Source organism: Pagrus major, chromosome 22 (genome assembly GCF_040436345.1).
Source record: "Pagrus major chromosome 22, Pma_NU_1.0".
NCBI classification, from domain to species: Eukaryota; Metazoa; Chordata; class Actinopteri; order Spariformes; family Sparidae; genus Pagrus; species Pagrus major.
This window is the reverse complement of record NC_133236.1, coordinates 12,578,381-12,593,808: the sequence shown is the minus strand read 5'-3', so window position 1 is coordinate 12,593,808 and position 15,428 is coordinate 12,578,381. Positions and strand designations below refer to the sequence as shown.

The following is a 15,428-nucleotide window of genomic DNA, read 5'->3' as shown; positions in this document are numbered from 1 at the left end:
AAGTAATTATACATATATTTACATGTATGTATACTGTATACGAGAGGTCAATCTATTATTGGCCTGGCCAATCATCAGATCCAATATTCAGCATTTTTCTATATTTAGCATTTTTCTGATTGAAATCAATGGGGGTTTTTATATGATTGTCATAAAATAAGTTAATTTATATGTGCATTCATTTGCCTCTGATGCAGCATGTAATCTGAAAAAGTAACTAACTAAAGTTATTAAATTAATGTAATGAGTAAAAAGTTCTATATTTTCCTCCAAAATGTAGTGCAGTGGAAGTATAACGTACCAGAAAGTGGGAGGAACAAGTACCTCAAAATTGTACTTACGTACAGTACTTGGGTAAATTTGTTACATTCCATCACTGCTAGTATGTATTATGCTACCTGATTGTATGTAAAGCAGTGGAAATTAACCCACCTTTATTTTTTACATCATTAAAACTATATTTTATATATAACTATATTTTTCTTTCTGCATAATGTATACTGTAGACTCAAAGGTATGTTTTTTATACCCTTGTGTTTTAAAAAATGACATTATATTTACCTTGTAACCTTGTATTTTCACCCTGCTGAATTACTATTTCTACTTAGGTAAAACACCTGAGTACTTATTACTAATTACCTTTTTAAAAATACATGTGAACTTTAACTCAAAGTGAGTTTAATCACTTTAATCTTTAATGACCAAACACGGACCGCAGTCACGCTGTGGTGCTTTACCTTTTCCCCGTCATGGCCGCTCACGGGACACCAGTTTCACTAAAAGTGATAAAAAAAAAAAAAATCCTGCAACTCCTCTGCGCATGCGCACTGACAACGGCTTAGGTGAGAGCAGTCTCGCGCAACTTGCAACAGTCGGGGTATAGCAACGGAAAAGCCCATCGTCAGACACAACGGGACGGCTGAGAGAGACGCTGTCGCACTCCAGTGAGTATCATTAACTCAACTTAACTTAAAATTCGCTTCTTTACGGTTCAAATCAGTTCATTTAACAGCTTGTTTAATTTACGTCTCTGATAAATACTTGTATCCTCCCGCTGGTGACAGTCGTTCTGTCACTGGCATTGTGCGTGTGTATTACCGAACAGGCCTTCAGAGGGGGGTAACGTCAGGCTAAACAAAGTCTCGTTTTCACTCAGCGTTACACTTGGATGTATGTTGAGTCCTCTGATGTCTCTGAGGTGAAATAAAACCATGTGGAAAGTCGTTAAATTCAACAACAACAACAACAGCCACTCGCAGCCAGCGTTAGCGGTGTTTAAGTAGTTAGCTCGGAGCTAGCAGCAGTACAATACAGTCACACACAGTGGCAGCAGTGCCTGTCGCACCGACCGCGGTTGTGAAGTCAACTGTCAAAACAGGCAGGCTGACCCGTGAAACCGACTGGCACCAGGCTGCAGTCACAGAGACACGCACAGGAGGGTTTACGTGCCTTTAAATGTACTTTTAATACGACGAGAAGACCGTATTCTTCTATCTGCTGACCCTGGGTTTTGTTTCCTCACATATATGATAATAGCTGACAGCCTGAGGCAGTTTGCTGGAGGTCAAATGACTTTCTTTTATTTGATAATAAAAACATGTTGTGGAAGAATCTTAAAAGCCAATAAAGTATAGGAGGCTTTCTTAAAGATACTACATAACTTTCATCCGTTATTATAAAGATATTTATCCTATATGTTCATTTTGTAAATATGAAATAACCAATATTAAACATCTTTTCTACCTTCTACTGCTTTTCATAACTTAAATATATAATATAAATGTATTTTATGTGGGGTTTAGATGGATAGATAGATAGATAGATAGATAGATAGATAGATAGATAGATAGATAGATAGACCATCTGCTAGGGAACAATCAAAAATGGACAAATTATGTTATGTTATTTTATTGTATTTGTTGTTTTGTTTTTGTTTTCCCCCCTGTTAAAACAGTTGGGTATGGCACGTTTTTCAAATGACAGAGGATGATGTTCACTGTACAGATTGTAAAACCTACTGAGGCAGTGTGATTGTGATTTATGGGCTATATGAATAAATACAGTTGATTTAACTTGATTTGATATGCCCAATTTCAAACTTGTAGAAACGGTGTATTCTTCAACAAGTTCACCAAGAAACTGCTTCTCCTTTCCTGGAAAAGAAAATTTGATTATAAATAATTTGATAGTTATATTTTTCGGCCCCTATTTCTGGAGCTGCTGTGAATGTGCACAAGTGTGTCAGTCATCCCCCTCTTCTGCCTTTTTAATAGCTTTACAATCTGTTAGTGTAGCATGGCAGCAGCGCAGTGCAAATAAGGTTCAAGGTTTACCTTTATTATCATTGTACAATACAGGATTGAGCAATGAAATACAGTTGTAACCCCTCACACACAGAAAATGTAGAAACACATCATTTAAATTCAGGTATTTAAAATAATAACAATACATTAAGGGATAAAATTCACATACATATACAAAGTATAGAAAATAAGTACTAAAGGAGGAAATGAAAATGAAAGTTATATTTACAAAGACATTATACTGTTATGTACATATATAACATAATACACACAAAAAATATGTACTATATGTGCAATATCAGTGTAATATGCAGGTTATTGTGCAAAGACAAGTATAAGTATCCATCAGATTCTTCAATAATTAAATGTTTTTATTAAACAGGCTCAAACAACTGGTACATACTATATAAGAGAGCAAACAATGACCAGATAAGATGCAAAAGCAGGTATATGTGTTTCCAAAGCGGTCTAAAACAAAGTAAAAACAACAAATTTAGATCAAGGGTGTTTTTATACAGATCCCTTTAAATTTTGTTGAATACTAGCCTGAGCTCTTAAAAGAAATTTGAATTTAAAACATTTATTTATGTATTCATGTGTCTTATTCTGGTAGCAGGAACATGAGTAAAGAAAATGCTTTTAGGACTTACGTTTTATATTTACTACAGACTTGTACTCTACTACTCTATAATAAGGATTCAGAAACAAATAACAAGTGTGTTGATGTCTTTAAGATCTGGAAAATGTTGTGGAAATTGGATCTGTCAGATGGGAAAGTCCAAGTTTAGGGTTACACTCAAGTATGACCATGCATCTTATTTTAGGTCACTGACCCTATCCTTGTGGTCTGTTGAATTAATTAATGTATCATTACTCACGTTTTAGGCAAATTACTATTTAACAAGTCAAACAAAGCCAAGCAGGTGTTTCTAAATCATTGCTCTTAGAACTAGGGCTGCAACTTATGATAATTTTCATTATCAGTTGATTTGTCATTTAACTCTCGTATAAGACAACTTAAAACAGCTAATAACATTTTAGAGGATGGAACCAGTTTATATTTGTCATTTTTGCTTGGAGATATTCTGAGAATTGTTTCACTGTTAGTGATACCTGCTGTTTAGTTAAAAAGAGACCAAATAGTCAGTAGTTATTGTTTCTAATGAACTGCTTGTGTTTCACGTATCAGTTTTTTCTGCTAGGTGTGTAGTTTGCTTCCTAAGTGGACGAGAAAGTCGGGGATCAAAATATACTCTTACGTGAAAAGGTAGTTAGTGACTTTTATTTTGCTAACCTGTAAGTTAGTCAAAGTAGATCAGTGGGCTAAAAGGACACTTTGTATTCACCCACCTAAAGACCAGCATAACCAGTAGCTTCACCGGCCACAACCAAATTAGCAGCGTTTTCCTGGTGGATGGTGTTACCTCTGTGAAGCCCTGCAGTCAGGAAGTGATTGTGCAGCACAGCATCCTGGCTGGTGTTTACTTCGGAGGCGGTCAGTTTACAGGAAACTCTTCGTTATTGTTGGATTTTTATCTCCAGCTGTCAGTGTGATAAATCATGACTGTGTTGTTTTTTCTGCCTGTTTGTTGCACCTGCTGGAGATCTCAGCTGCCTTTGTGAACCATTACATCATGTTGGACCTGAGCTAAAAGGATTAACTGAGGCACAGATTAGTGGCCTAGCAGGTGAACTAGTGACTGATAGTTTATCTCTTTGTAACCTTGTGGAGACGCTCTAGAGCACGACACAAAACCATTCTGACCATTCAGAAATGCAGGTATTGAGGAAATTATTAATTGTAAACAAAGACAAACGTCAGTTACCTTTGAGGAAAATTCTGAGAAGATTACGAGTAAAGTAACTTTGATATAGGATTATCTTAACAGTAGCAGGAGTTATATCCCACATGTTACTGTTTTTTGTCCCCAGGTCTTTTTATAAGGTGGTCCATCACAACCTGATTTGAACAGTTCACACCCAACACACACCCAGTGCAGGTGAGTAAAGTGTGTGTGTGTGTATTCTTTTGCCTGGACATGATAGAGTCAACCAAGCAAATCTCTCATATTAGCCTCATTAGACAAGATACCTTATTTAATAGCAGTATGTTAGCATAAATGTCTTGTGTCAAGTGTTTACATTTGCATATTAACAATATTAAATTTTATTTTACAGCACACTCCAAAACAAAATTACAAAGTGCTTTACATTGTTGAAAAAAAATATTTCAGGACTGCAAATGAGACAAATAAAATCAGACTTTTTAAAAAAGAATACAAAAATAAATGAGCTTTCAATTTCAATCAGCAAAACCAAAAGCAGGATTGGAGATACTCGCTTTATTTTTTATCTATACCTATTGAAGCGTGTCCGGCTTGCGTCTAAAAAGAAAACAAAAAAACACCACTTCAAAGAAGACACAGCTATCCTACCCGTAGCCTGCAGCTGCACTTCCAGGCTAAGACTGTGTGCACAAAGACAATCAAATGGCAGTCACATTGGGTTTATTTTCTTCTTCTGTGATCCTTTATTTATTTATTTGGAAAGAGGGTTTGAGAAACCAAACTTGTTGCAACTCTTTTGTTGTTTTGTTTAACTCTGGACTTATTTTTGGTGAATATTGTTTGAACGTCCCTTCACCCTAACCTGCAAAAAGCCACCAGGATAAAGTTGCGCTGTTGTTAAAAAATAGAAGAATAGAAGAATCTAAAAATGTAAATACCCTTTGTCAACCAATAATCAGATGTGATAGAATAACAATGGCAAAGCCATCAGGGTTGAAAAAGGATGCTCATAATCAAAAATTAATTCATGGCCTTATAATAGAAAAGTGAATCGTGCATTTGGAGAATCATAACACTCCTATGTCCCCAGTAATATGAAATATACATGTGATTTTTCTCTCACAGTACCAGTGTAATGAGCATTATAATAGATCAAGTGGTTTACATGATTCTATTAAATGAAAAAATTATGAGGTTTGCCGTTCGACATCTTTTTAATTCAGTCCTTCCATCTGCTAAAGAAGAGTCATTGGAATCAGAGGTTTATTTACTAAAAATAATTTGTTTCCTGTCACATTTTACCGATCCATTCCTAAGTTTGATACTGTTCTATCTTCTGATTTTATTTTTATTAAATATTGCTTGTGTTATATGATTGCCACAGCTTTGGTAATGATAAAACACAGAGTTTGAAACGTGTTTCCTCTAATGCAGTCTTTATTGTGTGTGTGTGTGTGTGTGTGTGTGTGTGTGTGTGTGTGTGTCTATGTGAAGCAGGAGGATGGCGGTGAATGTCTACTCCACCTCTATGACCATAGAGAACCTGAGTCGTCATGACATGTTGGCATGGGTTAACGACTCTCTACAGCTCACCTACACAAAGATCGAGCAGCTTGGTTCAGGTAAACACACACACATCTTTTTTATGTTGAGCTTGTTATTTAATTCAAATGTATAAAAATATCTGAAAGTTAAATTTTTTTCCTCAGGTGCTGCCTACTGTCAGTTCATGGACATGCTGTTTCCAGGCTGCATATTGTTGAAGAAAGTCAAGTTCAATGCTAAGTTGGAACATGAATACATCCACAATTTCAAGGTCTTACAGGCTGCATTCAAGAGAATGAATGTGGACAAGGTGAGAACTCACACACATTCATGAACACATCTTCCTCCTGGATTTATGGTTGTTGAAACATGTAAGTTGACATAAGATTCATAAAAAGAAAAAATTATATAAGAAGCACCAGTAAGACCAGAATTACTATGCCAAGTTAACCCCATTACTGTGATACTAACACATTAACACCATTCATAGCTTGATCCTTTCATTGGTGCTTTTACACTGAAGCTCTCAGATCAAATAAACCAATATAGCTGAGGAGTTACAAAAGAAATTCTATTGTTTTTAATGTAAACTTTAGTTTGAAAGAATAGCTATCTATTTAAATGATTTGTTTAAGTATTTCTGCCGCTATTTTGATTGCAGTCAGTGACAAGGTAACAGAAATAGGAGGGGTGACATGCCACAGTGATGACAGGCTGGATTTTAACAGGGGCCATTGTGAGAACATGGTCAGCATCTTAAAGCAACATTTCACCCAAATATTTAAATTCAGTCATCATCCACTCACTATAATGCTGATGGAAAGTCAGGTATCAAGTTTATTTAGTCCACAAAACATTCACAGCAAAACATTGTTGCAGCTTCTCCAAAACACCTGAAGTTGACGGGGACTTGCTTTTAAATGTTAAAAAACAACCGAAAGAAAACTAAAAATGTCTCCTGTGGTCGAGCTTGTGCACTCAGCTTCAGAAGACTTGGATTACACCGGACGAGCTGTATGGAGCCATTTTATGTTTTCTCTCAGTTGTTTAGAAAAAATGCTGCAATGCTGTTTTGCTGTGAAGCTCCAGAAATGTTTTGTCTACAAAAAACTTCACCTGACTTTTCATCGATACAAGGGTGACTAAATAATGACTGAGTTTTCATTTTTGGATTTAAATATGCCCACTGAGATGCCCCAAAATAGTCTGACTCACAGGAAGTAGGTTGTTGGTGTAAGCCTACCCTTGGCAGACTATTTCAGTCATCATTCTCCACCCCTTCAACTATCTGCGTATTACTCTGTCGCTACGTGAAACAGCAACAACCTCTGAGCTAGCAACCTACAAACTGAAAATGGCAAATTTTAACAAAGATTTGGATCATGCAATAAGGCAGGCCTGCTTGGTTCGTTTGTGGGGATTTAACCATTTTAATGTCAGGTATCACCTCTCACATGCAATATACAGTAGAGTAAACCTTTATTGTCCCGGTGGGGCAATTTGCTTTGCAGACAGTAGTCAAACACAAATGCATAATACATCAAGCACATACACAAGATAAGATCCATATCACTTACACTATCACAATAGATCATGGAGGTTGTAGTTTGCAGTGGTTGTTCCACCAAAACAAGTTAGCTACCATCATTTTTTGCAGGGGCACCATTGCTGCATCCTGTGTTTTTGACTGCCCAAGAGGATTGCGATTGGTTTAAAGAAATACAAACAAGCCACAGTGTTTGTCTCTCCTATACTATGTGTTCAGCAGGACTATTCTTCAGCAAAGTGTGGAGATAGGTCTGGCTGTGCAAGTCCAGCCCCAAAATAATACTTTGTCTTTCTCATCTTTTCCCCAAATTTCATGTAATGACCTTTTCATCACAACCATTGCAGTGGTTTTTATGGCTTTCCAGTGCCCTTTATATAACATTATACATATCATAGAAGTACTACCTTGACACTTAATCTCTGTCATCCTCTCTCTCTTCACCTCCTTCTCTGTCTCTCTCAGATCATCCCCGTGGAGAGGCTGGTGAAAGGGAAGTTCCAGGACAACTTTGAGTTCCTTCAGTGGTTCAAGAAGTTTTTTGACGCCAACTATGATGGGAAAGAATACGACCCTTTACTGACAAGGCAGGGCCAGGATGGAACACCGCCTCCACCTACCCCAGGTACATACAAACAAGTACACATACTTGTGTTTGTCTGACACCATAAGCTGTGTGTGAACTCGAAAGCTTCATTTCATTGCTCTCACCTCTTCATGCAACCACATCCCCACCTCTAACCCAGGTGAACCCATTCTTCACAAACCTAAACGATCCTCCCGCTCAGGTAACATCCCCTGCATCGAGCATGTGTGTATGTGTTTGTGTGCTTGTCGGTGCTTTCAGAGTGTCATACCTACTTTCAGACTTGGAGTTACTGGGATTGGTCTATTCTGGCTGGTTGTGTGCAGTATTTGTGACTTTGATTGTATCTCTGTAGTTGCATAATAGACATTTTTTAATAGTTTTACACAAGATGTTCTGCTTTTTCCCCATATGTTGTTGATCAGAGTCAGTCAAAATTCAGAATGGCATATAAATATGTTTGGAAGAAGAGGAAAAATGTACAAGGAAATAAGTTGGAATCGACTGTCTCAGAACTGCTCTTTTCAAGCTGTATACTCGGGGACAATAAATACGTATGTGGTTGCAAACTGTGCTGTTCAACTGTGGTGAAGGGCAACACAAAAAATGTCGACAGTACTTTACTCAAACATTGCTAGAGGTATCTATGTTTTGCAATAAATGAGCTGGAACAAAATGGCTACAAATATACTGGAATTGTTCTTTAACGTTAGAAAATCAAACCACAAGACTTCCTGTTAAGGAAGAATCTGTGTCTTTGTGCATGTGTGTGTGTTTTTCTGAGGCACCTGAGACCGAGAAAACTTTTGCAAAGTGAGGTCATTTGGCCACTCCTCATATCTTGATGGGGCTTGTTGACGTTTAGAACTTGGCTTGAAGTCGGTTTAGCATAGGGTAAGAATTAAGATTATTTTTTGTCTACACTGGCCGCAGATCAGCAGCAAAACAGCCCTAAGTCCTTCATCAGTGTTTTCACTGCATCTGCTCAGCCACGGTACATCTGCACATTAAGAAGTTTTTGACAGATCTCACAGCCCAACATTCAATACTGTAGTAACACACGAGAAAAAAAAGAGAGAAAGTAGGGATGTTCCTATTGACTAATTTCCATGATGTTTATAAACTGAAGTTCAAACTTAAACTAGTCAACTACAGTTTGTAGAGCGCTCGTCCCATGTACAGAGGCTGTGCCCTTGCTGCAACGGTCCAGGGTTCCAGTCCGATCTGTGGCCCTTCGCTGCATGTCATCCCCATTTCCTGTCACCTATCTTAGCTGTATATAATGTCAATATAGCCATGAAAAGGCCAAAAAAAAAAAAAACTGAACACAATTTAATCTATAAGGTTAAATTGTCTAGAAGAATTTTGCATATATCATAAGACACATTTAAAACCATTAATCACCTTCTCTTTTTGAATTGAATTCTTCAGTAACCAAATGGTAATTTAAAAGCTGCTGAAATGTGTGGCACTTGCATTATGTACACTGCAGATGATCCAACAAAACATGACAACACATTACTAACTCGAAGTTAAGAAATAACATTTATTGAAAAGTAAATTTTATGTAACAAAAAATCTTTAAGAAACGTGCCATATTATTACAACATTTCAGTGCAGACTACGGCAGAAATTCATTTAAATGTGTACATTAATAAAATAATAATAGTTTAACTGACTGGTATTTCTGGTGTTGACAAGTGAGAGTAGCAACGTTTAAAAGACTGATCAACTGATCACAAACATCCATCATAAAAAGTTGCTTTGGATTCACATGTACTCTCATATCATGCCAGAAAAGCATGACCTACTATATTTCCTATGTAGACAGACAACTGCATTTGTTAAAATGAAGCAACTCTGTTAACTCACTGTCAGTCGACTGAAAACAACTCAGCCCAAAGGTGTTGATGTATAAACGTGTGTTTTTCTGTCTTCCAGGCCCCATGAGAACATCTCCCACAGTACCGAAGTCTGTTCCTGCCCCTCAGAGGCAGATAGCAGCAGCCCGCAGGAGCACTCCTATGACCCGCAATGGAGGAGACGCTGAGCTCATAGAGCTCAACCAGCAGGTACCACTGCTGATTGATTAGTGACACCCTTCAATGTTCACAACACTCGTTTAACTTTGAGAGCCCTTCTTGGCACAAGCACCATCACATTGGGAGTACCACACTGCTCTCTCATACTTAAATAACAACACAAGGTCACTGTGCCAGGTCTATCCCATTATGAAAGCAGGGTGCAGGAATTTTTGGACTGAATCAACGTATTCGCACATTGTTACAGTAATTTTAAAGTCTAAATTAAATAGGTTCAAGGTTAATTTAATGGATCTAAGTTGTAGTCCCTTAATGCATATTTATTCGTACTATATTCTCCCTAACTTCTTTAGTTGTTGTGTTAATTGTCTTTTTACTGTCTCTGCTCACAGCTGCTGGATTTGAAGCTGACTGTAGAGGGGCTGGAGAAGGAGAGGGACTTCTACTTCGCAAAGCTGAGAGACATCGAGCTCATCTGCCAGGAATATGAAAATGATAATCACCCAGTCCTCACCAAAATCATGGATACACTGTATGCTACAGAGGTATATACAAATCACACACATGGAGCACATGCACCCAGATATATTGAACACTTTAACGGTATTGCCCGCTTCCTTTGGGTGCCCGTGTTAACCAATTGTGCTGGTCGTACAGAGCAATCTGCAGCGATCATTTTGGCTTCTGTTTTATTTTCTCTGCATGCCGCAAGCGAATCTGGCAAGAGCACCGACTGATAATCTATTACAAATAGTGTCACTGCTGTTTGTTATTGTGTTTTACGTATTTATTCCTCAAAGATAAACAGACAGACACAGAGGCTGCTGGCAGCAGATAAACCCCTCCCTGCAGATTATCACACAAGTCAATGGTTTTAACTTCATTGTTGCAGAAGAAGCAACATCCCATGTATCCAGGAACAACTTAAAGGCTATACGTTATAAATGAATGAGATTACTATTAAGATTAACTCTATGTGCAGGCCTCATTAGAAAAGACCACCCCACCCCACCTCTGCCAAGAATAAATAAGGGGAGTAGAGGCAATTATTTCCTTCCATTTCAAGCACTGCATTTACAACATATACACAAGAAACCAGGTTACTCAGAAAAATTTGGTTACACAGGTAACAGGTATTATGGTAACTGTATACATTTAGAAGGTCAGTAATTAGATTTTCTTCCCTACCTCTGATCTCAGGTAAGAATTGTATCACACATATCACAACAGTTTAGTGGTAGAAGACACTGCTTACTGATCCTGATTTTTTTAAACACTCCAGTGACACAGCACACTTCAATGTGAATGTGTCCAAATTTTTTGCATACAGCCAAATGTTCAGCTGTGGAAACCAACTTGTTTATAGTTCTAGTACAGTTCTACTTTGTGTCAGTGTAAGTTTTATTCAGACCTTAAATTTGACTTAATGTATTTTCAAATATGAGGATGCCTCTTTTCTAAATATATTGATCTATGCTGACCAGTGTCAGTACTACTTTTAAAGTGTCAATACTACTTTTAAAAGTAACTCACTACCTTAAAAGATTACTTCCATTAAAAAGTAACTTGTTACGTTACTGCGTTATCTACTGAGAAAAGTAACACGTTAGAGTACTTTAGAGTGACCAAAATGACATTAAAACCCCTTTGCGATGGTTGCGCATTTCAGTTATATCGTCTATTATATCGGAGGTGTGTAGCAAACTGTACATGTACCTTTGAATGTATTGACTCTACTGTCATTTTGTAGCCTTCTTTACAGCCCACAATCGGTAACAGCCAATAGGAATGACAGATGCAATATACTAAAATACGGTAAATCTTAAATTATGCTTTTACACGAAGGTTTGACTCGGGTACATTCACAAAAAAAGCCTAGGTTGCATTTTGGCGAGAGTTACACTTTAAATGCATTTAAATGTGGTGAATGTTTTATTTTAGTTCAGACTGTCATAGGTTTTGATTCAACTCTATAATCACATTTAAGGACTGGAGTTTGTAGTGCTTTCAGACATGTATTGATTTTAGTGTTTAAGTGTTTAGGCAAGAGCAACTTGACTTGCTTTAGGTTTAGACATTTCACCTCCTATCCAAAAGGCTTCAGTTGAGAACTGAAAAACTGACAAAGCATTTCTCAAGAAGTGTTATAGAGTCTTTGTTTAGAGTCTTTGTGTCATCAGTTTTCCTCTTTGTGACTGCAGTTTCTTTAGAATCTTCTCCTTGATCCATCACAGCATTTTGCAGTGTTTGTAACTGCTCTATTTAAGCTGTTACAGCAGTCTGATGATCACCAAATTAAAAGTGAGCTGTCAAAGGCAACATGAAGCATCTTACAAGTACAAAGAGCCCCAGGTATCATTGCTTGAATTTCTGTTGCATCAGTTCTGAGCTCTTTAGAAAAATGTAATGTGGCAAGAAGGAATGTCTCAAAACATTCTCACTAATACCAACCATACAATCAAAATATTGATTGAATATTATGACTGCTCATAATGATGTCGTACACTGACTTAAGTCTTCTTTTCCAGGAGGGATTTGCACCGCCAGATGATGAGGAGATTGACGAAGCGGCACAGGGAGACCAGGACGAGTTCTGAACTCTTCTTCTTCTGTTCAACGGTCATCAACCAGCTCCCTCACCTCTCACCCTTTTACCTACCTGAAAATGATTGTCATAATACCCTTTTTTCCCCTTTATTTGATATTTTACGACCCCCTTACCTCTCCCATTGTGTCTGTGGCTGTCCATATCCATGACGACTTTGTTGCACAGCCTAGCTTCCCAAAACTAGCAAAGGACACTTAACCCAGATCTGTCTGGACCAGGGCCCAGCAGCCTGACTTGGCTTACTCGACTTATTCTAACCAGAGGCAACAGCTACTCCAGACTAGTTTAACCTGCTAGTCTGTGAAAGGTTTGAAGTTAAAAGCAATGAGATTACAGAGATCCAGCACTGACAGCCTGCAGCCAAGGGTGCTGTCAATCTGTCTGTCACTTTCTCTCACCATGCACTTTGATTGGTCACCACACGCAGACATGCACTTGCATCAGGGTACAGAGTTAATATATGAAACCACACAATGTTTTCCACACAATGTGATCAGTTTGAGGATATTTTGGCTGTAAATTTCACAAAGTGAAATTATAAATGGTGTTTCGCCCCTTTAGAGAGCAGCCTGCACAAATAGTATATTTTGAAAATATTGCTTATGATGACACGTGAACGTACATTCAGCCCGCAGACATATCGCAGACTCTGAACTGCTCACATGTACATGTAAAGAAGTCATCATTCCAAGGTAAAAGCACTACAGTTGAATATGCTCTTATTCATCAAGTTGTCCCACCAGAGAGGGTTTGCTCATGAATGCTTGTTTATGAGACAGCATGATGTATTTATGTTTTTATTTATTTCTCTTTTTTTAATCTGCTCGATGCAGTTTCTGCAAAAAAAATGAGGTTTTGGATTTGGGGAAATCTTGCACTAAATGTAGCTGAAACAAACCGACTGAAATGATCCAAAATGCCAACATGCAGTGACTGGCTGTAGCCAGGATGATACAGGAAGAAGCTATTTTATATTTTGTAGATTTCTTTTAAAGAGGTTTGTTTTTTATTTGCATTGAATTCCTCAATGGCCAAGTCAGAGGCGTCAGTGTAAAAGTTATTTATCAGACAAATGTCAGGCTTTGAATTCTATGAATGAACAAATGTAAAAAAAAAAAAAAAAAGAAAGTAAGATTACAGACAGACACTACTAAATACTAATGTTTGACTGTGTTAATTGAGTTAAACATTGTAGCTGCTATCATTATTTTTCTGTTGCTATTTAATTGAGTTTTGTTGCAAAGTGTTAAAACGCCACAGTAGCTGCCAAGGCACTATAGGTGTGGTTTATTGTGATTGACAGCCAGGCTGAGGGTGATTGACAGTAGTTGGACAAGTCCGAGAGAACAAAACATCAAACCCTCTCTCACCGTTTGCTATCATGGCAGCCATGTGATAAACCTGCATCATTTGGAGTTAACTGCTGGAATGAAATAAAGCTCTGAGGTTCAAGAAAAGTAACAAACTTTATTGTTGTGTGTGATATCTGCTATGTTGCTGTTGTATTTCTCATTTATCAGGAGTGGTGTTATCTTGTTCCTAATGCAAATCAGTGTGAAGCTTATAGTGAAAACATAAGGATGAGTCTGGCAGTCGTTGCCAAGAAATTAATTGTACTTGAAAAACAATTTGGGAACTAAAAGAGAAGTTTATTGATAAGGAAACAAAAGTACAATTGACTTGCAAAAGAATAACACAGTGACCCTGCAGGATTTCCACTGTTGTCTGTGGTTAAGCTTCCACTCAGATGAAATGGACAAGGGCTTGAGAGAGATCCAGGAGGTTTGTGCCAAACACTAAGAGACTCATTTGAGCGACACTAAGTGCCTCTTTTGAGAGACACTGCAGCCAAAACTCTCCGTCTGTTCCACAGAAGGCAGCCAGACGGAAAAATGCAGCAGACCCATGGTTTAACTGGACCTGGCACTTCTCAGCGATGGAGCCCTCAGCAGAGAGCTTACAGGGATCAGATGATACAGTGCAGGAGTTCAAGTGTTAGGACAAACCTCCCGATGGAAACTCGAGACTATAACCTGCTGCCATCATAACTTTTTTCGTGGTACTGTTTTGCATTATCCTGTTCACATCTCAGATCCAGTTTATATGAAGAATTGTGAATGACCATTTTTAATTTTTTTGTCCAAACCCTAAGTTTCCATATTTCACTTGTTATTGCTACAATATGAAAAAGAAAATTATTAGCATAGAAGCCGTCGGTACATAAAAAGTCACATACCTGGGGCTTGTTCCGGGCTTTGAATTATTTATGTCCAAATGTTAGAAACCCTTTTAAAATTTTTATTTTTAACTCAAACTCCTTAGTTTTTGTTGACTAAATCTCAATTTGAAAAGGTTAAAAAATGGACCTTTACAGTGACAGACACATTCACACATTATTATGCCACCAGCGACAGCATTATATTTTCAGGTTGTCAGTCCGTCGGTCCCGTTGTTGTGACCGCGATATCTCAAGAATGCCTTGAGGGAATTTTGTCAAATTGGGTACAAATGTTCACTCTGACTGAGGGATGAACTGTTTTGAATTTGGTTACCAGAGGTCAAGGTCACTGTGACCTCACAAAACACATTTCTGGACATTTTGACAGGTGCGTGGAGGCGGTAATTCTAGTTATCACTAATACTGTTTGATACCAGCATGGACATACTGTTAACATGACTGGTATCCATGGCTGTAGTGGTAAAACAAAAAGTAGATAAACTGGGAATGTCCACTGGCTCAACTGTCCAATGTTAAGTAATGGTTAACTGGTAAAAAAGTGAGTAAAACCTATGTTTCATTTGAAAAAGGTTACCCTCCACTACACGCCAGCCACTACCAATACCATAACTTCTATACTTGCCAGTGTAGGGTTTATTTGAGGATCATTTGGCGTTTTTTTTATTTAAAATGACTAAAATACTATTTGTTAAAATAATCAGCTAAGCTATTAATGGACTAAACCTTTTAATTATGGGCACATTGAATCTAATAGATTTGGCTGAGATATGTT

The 15,428-nt window shown here is 37.7% G+C and overlaps 1 protein-coding gene across 2 annotated transcripts; it reads left to right on the top strand.

The window, feature by feature from the left end:
* The first annotated feature begins 850 nt into the window (after positions 1-850).
* On the top strand, positions 851-13,882 carry LOC141018348 (microtubule-associated protein RP/EB family member 3-like). 2 transcript variants are annotated; one of them, XM_073493297.1, is made up of 8 exons: positions 851-944; positions 4,236-4,303; positions 5,585-5,712; positions 5,800-5,945; positions 7,647-7,806; positions 9,709-9,839; positions 10,202-10,354; positions 12,338-13,882. In XM_073493297.1, exons 3-8 carry the CDS (start codon positions 5,592-5,594, stop codon positions 12,404-12,406), a joined length of 780 nt encoding a protein of 259 aa, XP_073349398.1. In that variant the 5' UTR covers positions 851-944; positions 4,236-4,303; positions 5,585-5,591; the 3' UTR covers positions 12,407-13,882. The 2 variants fall into 2 exon arrangements, with proteins under 2 accessions (XP_073349398.1, XP_073349399.1); XM_073493298.1 differs by lacking the exon at positions 851-944 and having other exon boundaries at positions 5,588-5,712.
* Positions 13,883-15,428: the final 1,546 nt, after the last annotated feature.

What these genes read in the sequence shown, in the direction of transcription:
- LOC141018348 (XM_073493297.1), top strand. Translation starts at nt 5,592, where the DNA reads ATGGCGGTGAATGTCTACTCCACCTCTATGACCATAGAGAACCTGAGT. An exon ending in AGAGAATGAATGTGGACAAG is followed by an intron (nt 5,946 to 7,646) that starts GTGAGAACTCAC and finishes TGTCTCTCTCAG; the next exon opens with ATCATCCCCGTGGAGAGGCT. An exon ending in ATACACTGTATGCTACAGAG is followed by an intron (nt 10,355 to 12,337) that starts GTATATACAAAT and finishes CTTCTTTTCCAG; the next exon opens with GAGGGATTTGCACCGCCAGA.